Source organism: Nicotiana attenuata, unplaced genomic scaffold (genome assembly GCF_001879085.1).
Source record: "Nicotiana attenuata strain UT unplaced genomic scaffold, NIATTr2, whole genome shotgun sequence".
NCBI classification, from domain to species: domain Eukaryota; kingdom Viridiplantae; phylum Streptophyta; class Magnoliopsida; order Solanales; family Solanaceae; genus Nicotiana; species Nicotiana attenuata.
Genome location: NW_017673612.1, coordinates 77,983 through 85,236, shown reverse-complemented (window position 1 = coordinate 85,236; position 7,254 = coordinate 77,983). Strand labels below are relative to the sequence as shown.

Genomic DNA, 7,254 nt, shown 5'->3' with positions numbered 1-7,254 from the left:
TGGGTTCGAGTCGCAACTCATTATGGCCTAACATGTCTTTATATGGGTCAGGCATTGGGTTTGAGTTCCAATGCACCATATGGATGACATAGTGATGACTAAAGAAAAATAATGTATTTTTCATGGAANTCAGGTACCTGAAAATAATGAGATCTCGATAAGTTATGTCTTTATTATGCAATGATGGAACCGATGTAAAATGATCGTTGACGATGTTGTTAATATAATGTAGCGCTCAATAATATTAATATTGACGAGGATCTTGAGCTCAAATCTGTCATGGAATTTAGACAGATAAATGATTGGCCAAATGAAAAATATGCAATGAAAATTGACTTCATCTGAAAAATATGAAGTTTGGACGAATAGTTCCAACAGCTGAGAGTATAAAGGCTATATGGAGATATTGAAATATGATTAGTATTATATTGCAAAAAAGAATCCTTGATATAGGTTTGTTTATTCTAATAAATATTGTCGAGGTTTTGTTGTTTATGCAAATGCAGGCATTTACTGAAGTCCGTTCTTCAAACAATCTATTTGTATGTGAGGAATTGTTATATTATCATTTCACAAGATGTGTGACTTTTCTTTGAAGAGAAGATTCCAATAATAATGAAGAAGCTGATGTTTGCTTATCTCAATTGAAAGAAGAATATTGAAGGAGACTGAATAAATCATATATTTCATCAAAGTTCTTTGTCAGACACGATCTTCAACAGAATGATGAAATAGATGTTCATGAAATTCGTTCAAGTGATAATTTGGTGGAATACTTCACCAAGGCATTGCCGATCTCAATATTAGAGAAGTTGTTAGACAAGCTTGGAATTCGTCGTGATATTTTCATCAGGGGAGGCAAATATGTGTTGTACTCTTTTTCCCTTAGCTAAGGTTTTATCCCACTGGGTTTTCCTGCCAATGTTTTTAACGAGGCAACAAATAAAGCGTATTACAGATATGTGTACTCTTTTTCCTTCACTAGGATTTTTTTCCCATAGGGTTTTTTCCTAGTAAGGTTTTAACGAGGCACATTATCTTTGGACATCCAAGGAGGAGTGTTATGAAATACTTGATTATGGTGGATGTCCATAACTCCTAAGGGAGTAACACCCACTACTCTTCTCCATTAACCTCCCACTACTTCTTACCATTATGGATGTAACTCTCACACCTCCATGATCTTCCCCCATGTTCTCAATAGTTAATACCATGTTTATGGAGTCCCTTTGTATTACCTATATCATCCTATAAATAGAGGGTTTGGGCATCACATTGTATACACTTCAATACATAGAAGAAATAAGATTCTCTCATCTCTTCCTCTCTATATTGTTGTCTATTTTATTGTTCTATATTGTTACTTTGAGCTAAGTTTCGTAACACATGATTATTTTTTAAGAATTGAATTTTTTAATTTTCTTTTTGATAATTCAGGCACCTTTTGTGACTAATATCTATATGATTTCCATAAAGTTTGTATTCATTGATATGAAATACATACTCTAAGACTAGTATTAGTAAAAGAGTAACAATAACTTAAATAAGTTAGTTATGCCGCCTAGGTAATTGCTACACTTAAATGTATCTCTTGACTTCTGTGTCCATTCGCTCTTTTCTAAGTCCTAAAGAATTCTTCTGAGGCAACTCTTGATTTCATAATCTCTTATTTTTCAAAGAAGAGTATAATATTTCATACGTTATTTATGAACATAGATTATTTTAATTTATACTCTAAACAAAAACCCTGACTTCGTATCATGGCCTGCACGACTGCTTTCAGTTGAACTTCAATTTTCCATTTGCAGCATCAAAATTTTATTACATCTGAGCTGTTTTATCTTCTTTTCTTTTATATACCATTTGTCTCTTTGTGATCTTCCAAGTAAAGTCAACGCCTTAAATAAAAAAAGACAGAAAATTAGAGTTGCTTCTGCCCACTTTAGCTCCTCTTTGTTCCTTTCTATTCTTCATTCTTATGTTCCTTGTCTACCCCATTTGAGGAAAATCTTGTAATTTTCAGTTATTTGAGTATTTGCCCAACAAATTTTGCTTTTTTTTTTTTTTTTTTAATTTTTACTTTATTTATTTTCGTATATTTATCTGCATGTTCTGAAATGGAAGTTTTTGAAAAAGGCGGAGTTCAATCTTGTTACAATTTTGGTATTTTCTTGGCTTTTGCATTGTGTACTGAAGATCTGTAGGTATTTGTATGAAGAATTATGATGGAGTTCAAGAAAGAGAAGACGGTAAGGTAAATTTTCAAGTGTGTTTCCTGCTTTGTCATTTTTGTTTTTCTTTTCTAGTTCATTTTTGTAAATAGTTTTGATGATTTTAATAGGTTTTACAATGATGGGAAACAGAACTTTGAAACATCATGGGAGAAGAATGAGAATCATAATAATCTTGAAAAGCAACTACCTTTGTATAAGTCTTGTGAGGGTAGAAATGTTGTTGACAAGGTTGGAGCAAGTAAGGTTCCTAAATTTGGAAAGTTTAAGGTATTCCCAGAAAATTATGTACAAGAGAAAAAGAAAATTCTTGATCCAGGGAGTGAAATAGTGATACAATGGAATAGGGTATTCTTGTGTTCTTGCTTGCTGGCTCTATTCATGGATCCATTATTTTTTTACATGCCATCAGTGGTGAAAAGGGGCAAGTCCTCATGTATGTCAATTGACTTGAATCTTGGCATTATTGTCACATGCTTTCGGACAGTAGCCGATATATTCTATATGTTACATGTGATTATTAAGTTTAGGACTGCCTATGTTTCGCGTAGCTCAAGGGTATTTGGAAGGGGTGAACTTGTTATGGATAAGAAAATGATTGCAAGGAGGTACTTGAAGTCTGATTTCTTCATTGATGCTATTGCTGCTCTGCCTCTTCCTCAGGTACTTTATTGATAGATTTAGCTCAAACTACTCAGTGCCTTGAACAGAAAATCATGTTTCAAGAATTAAGTATTAGTTTTCCTCTGTATAGTCATTTGTTTAATATGATTCAAGAACAAACACCCTTAATTAGGCTAGTGAAACTTACCTTGACCAGTGAAAATTTTGCTGTTAGGCCAATTGTTTTTGTGCATTTTGAACATATTTATGAAATGACTTAGAAGGGGTATTTTCCTGGCTTAAAAGCTCATATTTCAAATACATGATGTATTGATTTGGGGACATAGGTCGCGTTATCGACCTGTTCCAGTAAATATTTTGAAATGAATTAGGTCACTGAAAGAAATCAGTAAAATTTTGCATATGTTTGATCTTCTAATTTTTTTCACCTGAACATATTTTGTGGTTATTCGTCTGAACTATTACAATCAATGTTGATGCTAATTATCATTGGAAGCACTTAAATTACAAATCATAAGCATTGGAAACAATCCATCTTCATATTCAAAGAGATAGAGAGAGAGATATAGAAACTTGTGGATTTAGCTTACTTTTTCTTTTGCAGATTGTAATATGGTTCATCATACCTTCAATTAGAAGCTCTCATTCCGATCATACCAACAATGCTCTTGTACTAATAGTCCTTCTCCAGTACCTGCCAAGACTCTATCTGATTTTCCCGTTGAGTGCTCAAATTATCAAAGCTGCTGGGGTTGTCACGAAAACAGCTTGGGCAGGTGCTGCTTACAATCTCCTACTCTACATGTTGGCGAGCCACGTAAGTTTAGACTCAGTAACACTCTTATCTTTCTCCTTGAGTTTAGGATTACTTGCTAGTTCTAATTATAGATAGCAACAGTTTTGAAGTCTTTGTTACTGCAATTGGATAGAGAATCAGGTTCTTTCTTTTTTCTAGGTCCTAGGTGCTTCCTGGTATTTATTGTCAATTGAGAGATATGCTACTTGCTGGAAGATAGCTTGCAGAGAGGAGCTCAGTCCTATTCAATGCTCCAGTCATTTTCTCGACTGTGGTACTATAAATCATGCAGACAGGGTAACATGGGTAAACAGCACCCAAGTTTTCGGAAACTGCAACCCTTCTAACTCGACCATTTTCGACTTTGGAATATTTGCAAATGCAGTTACAAACAATGTTGTCTCCACCGACTTCCTGGAAAAGTACTTGTACTGCTTGTGGTGGGGTTTACAAAATTTAAGGTATGGTTTCCAAGAGTACCATTTATTCCAGTGCTACTATTATTTTTGCTAGTCAAGCCAATTTCTCTAATGGTTATCCAATTTGAGGTGAGATTTTCAATAGCATTCTTAGATATCTCAAAGGTCCAAAATGGTTTTTGGCATAGGGTGTTTAAGGTGTTATCTTAATCCGTTATTCAAATAAGTAATGATCTCTGGATTCATATATTAAATATCGATCGTACTAAGTTGGACTATGCCTAAGACACTGCTTACCTACTGCAACAACAAAAGCATCCGTAAAAAAATAAGGAAAACATGGCAAACCAGACCAGCTTGCATATGGTGGACGTTTTGAAAGAGAGGAATTTCCAATGTTTTGAGAATAGGAAAGAGCTAATTAGGAAGATCAATTTTAACTTTATTCATTTACTTTCATTTTGGTGCACACAGGACTTTAGTGAAGACGCCGATAGCAATTAGCATCATAAGATATTTTTTTAGCTCCATTCAGAATTAAGGGAATGTATTCTTTTGGTTTTCTCTGTACATATTAAACACAATCTTGTTGCTGTTCAATTAATACACCTTTACCAATCAAAAGAAAAAGAATTACTTACAACTAGTATAGTTTTGGTAATTGCAGTTATCAGGAAGCTGCAAAATTTGTTGTTTGCTGCAGCATTGCGAATCAGGGACATTGAGCACTTTATTTGTTGATCTTTTTGCAGTTCTTATGGCCAGAACTTGTCCACAAGCACATTTATATGGGAAACTTCATTTGCCATTCTTATTGCTATATTGGGGCTAGTTCTGTTTGCTCATTTGATTGGAAACATGCAGGTAAAGCGATAAACCTTGTCTTAGCTGATTTCACATTTGAAGTCCTCATAGACTACTCCTTTGAATTTTGGTAAATATTGGACTCTTTCTTACTTTTTTCTGGTAAATGTAGATTGGACCGGTAATTTCTTTAAGTTGTATGATTTGACTTCAGTTCTTTCTGAAAATCCATATTATCTCAGGGTATTTCTAATTTTTCATTGTTTCTGCAGCTACAATAGAGAATGCCTCTTTCTACTTTTTCGATATTGTGAAATTGTACATTTCATTTTGCAAATCCTATTCTTTGGACATTTATACGTCTAACTGCTCCCCCTTTATCATTGTAGACATACTTACAATCTATCACTATGAGGCTTGAGGAGTGGAGGCTCAAACGACGAGACACTGAAGAATGGATGAGGCACCGCCAACTCCCTCAGGATCTTCAAGAACGGGTCCGACGTTTTGTACAGTACAAGTGGCTTGCCACCCGAGGAGTAGACGAAGAATCTATCTTGCATGCTTTACCTTCAGATCTTCGTCGTGACATCCAACGCCACCTATGTTTAGACCTTGTTCGGCGTGTAAGTCATTTTCTCTGTGTTCTCTCAATGAACTTCAAACTTGTAACATCAATAATTTATTTGAAATGATTGTTAAATACTTGTTTTTTTGTTACTGTGTGAATCTCAAACAAGTTATGTATTACAATTCTGCTTTGGTTCGCAGTTTCCGGTCAAGCGGAAGAATTTGAGTTCGTTTTTTCCTTTTTTTGCAGGTTCCCTTCTTCTCACAAATGGATGATCAGCTGCTTGATGCCATATGTGAACGTCTGGTTTCATCGTTATGTACTCAAGGAACATACATAGTACGTGAGGGTGATCCAGTAACTGAAATGCTGTTTGTTATCAGAGGAACACTAGAGAGCTCGACCACGAATGGGGGTCGGACGGGCTTCTTCAACTCAATTACTTTGAGGCCTGGTGACTTTTGCGGTGAGGAACTTCTTGCCTGGGCATTGTTGCCAAGATCCTCTCTTAACTTGCCTTCATCGACGAGAACAGTGAGAGCCCTGTCGGAAGTAGAAGCCTTTGCATTACGAGCAGAGGATCTCAAGTTTGTAGCCAATCAATTCAGACGTCTCCACAGTAAGAAGCTACAGCACACCTTCCGTTATTACTCTCACCACTGGAGAACTTGGGCTGCCTGTTTTGTTCAAGCTGCTTGGCGTCGTTTCAAGAAGAGAAAGTTGGCGAAAGACCTTAGTAGGAGTGAGTCCTTGTCTTATGCAACCGAGGACGAGCAATCAGCAAATGAAAGTGAATGTGAACATGAACATGAACATGAACATGAACATGAGGATGATCAACAAAAGAAGGCTAAACCAGCAAACTCTTCGAATGTAAAGCAGAACCTTGGAGTTACAATATTGGCGTCAAGATTTGCTGCAAACACAAGGAGAGGAGCTCAGAAGATGAAGGATATGGATTTGCCAAAGTTACGGAAGCCGGAGGAGCCCGATTTTTCTGCTGAGCCAGATGATGACTAGCTCAACTCAGACCATCTCCCTTTGGTGAAATTTACAGAACCAAAAAAGCAATATAAAGACAATTCTACAGTGAATTTAAAGAATTTTACTCAAGTTAAAAAAAAAAAAGAAAGAAAAAGTTGATTTTAAGCATCACTAGACTGTACTTGTAAGTAGAAAAGGTCACTGGAAATTAGGTTCCTATAAAAAAAAGGTGAGAAACAGCAATTGTAGGTCAGTGTTTGTTGAAGAAAAACAAAAGGGTATGTGTTATGTGTCACTCTTTTTGTTGGCAAACTGAGATTTTAGCTTAGTGAACATGTACGTTAATGTAAAATGATATGTAAACTTGATAATCAACTGGTTTATGGTTCTACACATTTTGTTCACTGGGAAGCTAGCTACTAATTGAAATATGGGAAAAGCACTCTAGAGTAAATAATTTCAGAAGTAAGAAGAAAATATAAGCAATATACAAGATTAGGCAATGTTTGATATGTTAACATATGATAGATGATAGGATAAAATGAGAGAATTGTCTAAAAGATCGCAGGTGGATGTACATGTGCATCTGTAGGTACAATAATATGATGATTGAAAATAATAAAGATAGATCTAAAACATATAGAATCAACTTCTCTTCAAAATCCTAAGAATCTCTCGAGATCAATATATACTCCCTCCGTTTCATATTAAATGAGGTACTTTCCTTTTTAGTTTGTTCCAAAACAAATGACACATTTCTAAATTTGGAAATAATTCAACATTAAACTCTTTCATTTGTCCCATTTACCCTTAATGAAAAGCTTT

At 35.2% G+C, this 7,254-nt stretch overlaps 1 protein-coding gene across 1 annotated transcript; it reads left to right on the top strand.

Annotated features, from left to right (window-relative positions):
- Window positions 1-1,645: 1,645 nt before the first annotated feature.
- On the top strand, window positions 1,646-6,833 carry LOC109216862 (probable cyclic nucleotide-gated ion channel 14). Its single transcript, XM_019381079.1, has 7 exons — window positions 1,646-2,254; window positions 2,342-2,894; window positions 3,460-3,672; window positions 3,811-4,112; window positions 4,823-4,934; window positions 5,264-5,500; window positions 5,695-6,833. The coding sequence occupies exons 1-7, from the start codon at window positions 2,223-2,225 to the stop codon at window positions 6,463-6,465; spliced, it is 2,220 nt and encodes a 739-aa protein (XP_019236624.1). The 5' UTR covers window positions 1,646-2,222; the 3' UTR covers window positions 6,466-6,833.
- Window positions 6,834-7,254: the final 421 nt, after the last annotated feature.

Bases quoted from the DNA above. Each gene is read 5' to 3' on its own strand.
- LOC109216862 (XM_019381079.1), top strand. From the start codon at position 2,223: ATGATGGAGTTCAAGAAAGAGAAGACGGTAAG. The intron at 2,895-3,459 runs GTACTTTATTGA...TTTCTTTTGCAG, and splicing joins CTGCTCTGCCTCTTCCTCAG to ATTGTAATATGGTTCATCAT. The intron at 4,113-4,822 runs GTATGGTTTCCA...ATCTTTTTGCAG, and splicing joins TGGGGTTTACAAAATTTAAG to TTCTTATGGCCAGAACTTGT.